Below are 866 nucleotides of genomic sequence, written 5' to 3'. Positions count from 1 at the left end.
AGAACAAAAAAGAAAAAGCAAAATATCGCCCATCCCCCACCGAAAAACAATATTGGGACCCCCCGCCAAAAAAAAGAACAAAAACAAAAATACTAATAACAATGTGTTTCACTTATCCAAACACTCCTCATAGATATTTATACGATTCTCACACACACGCACACACACACACACACACACACTCACTCTCTCTTTCACACACACACACACTCACTCTCTCTTTCACACACACACACACACACTCACTCTCTCTTTCTCACACACACACACACACACACACACGCATACTCACACACGCACATAGAGACAAACACACGCTCGCACACACGCACCACACACTCACACACGCGCGCACACACATATACACGTATACATACACAGGTGTAAAAGTATGTGTTATGCAACAAATCAGTGAAGTAAGATTATGTTTTTCTTTCTTCATTTCTTCCTCTCTTCTTTTGTTTCTTTCTCTCCGTATTTCTTTCTTTCTTTCTTTCTTTCTTTCTTTCTTCCTTCCTTCCTTTTTGTCATTATTTTCTTTCATTTATATATTTTTTCTTTTTTCACCTGTCATAGCCTATATATGCCTAAACAATATCACTTACAATTGTACTGCAGTTATTTTTTCCTTTTCTATTTTACTACTGCACTAAGTCCTTATATGGCATATCAGCCAAGTAGAACTGATTGATCAAACGTACGATCAGCACACATTTCAACGATCTCTATCAAAGTAACAGCATGGATAACAAGGCCTTTGATGGATCAGATATTCAAAATGGAAAAACAGGTAACTTATTTTCAATTGTGTGTATGTATGTACACACACACACAAATATATATATATATATATATATATATATATA

The 866-nt window shown here is 35.8% G+C and overlaps 1 protein-coding gene across 1 annotated transcript in view; it reads left to right on the top strand.

Moving 5' to 3' along the window:
* The first annotated feature begins 655 nt into the window (after positions 1–655).
* LOC106870660 (ATP-dependent translocase ABCB1) overlaps positions 656–866 on the top strand; it is a 130,796-nt gene continuing 130,585 nt past the window's right edge. Inside the window, exon 1 of the mRNA XM_052966110.1 lies at positions 656–790. Coding sequence (XP_052822070.1) covers positions 742–790 — 49 coding nt within the window. The 5' untranslated portion in view covers positions 656–741. The remainder of the gene's footprint in view (positions 791–866) is intronic.

The sequence above is a fragment of the Octopus bimaculoides genome, chromosome 1 (genome assembly GCF_001194135.2).
Source record: "Octopus bimaculoides isolate UCB-OBI-ISO-001 chromosome 1, ASM119413v2, whole genome shotgun sequence".
In the NCBI taxonomy this organism is placed as follows: domain Eukaryota; kingdom Metazoa; phylum Mollusca; class Cephalopoda; order Octopoda; family Octopodidae; genus Octopus; species Octopus bimaculoides.
Note: the sequence above shows the minus strand (reverse complement) of the source record. Positions and strands in the feature narration are given on the sequence as shown.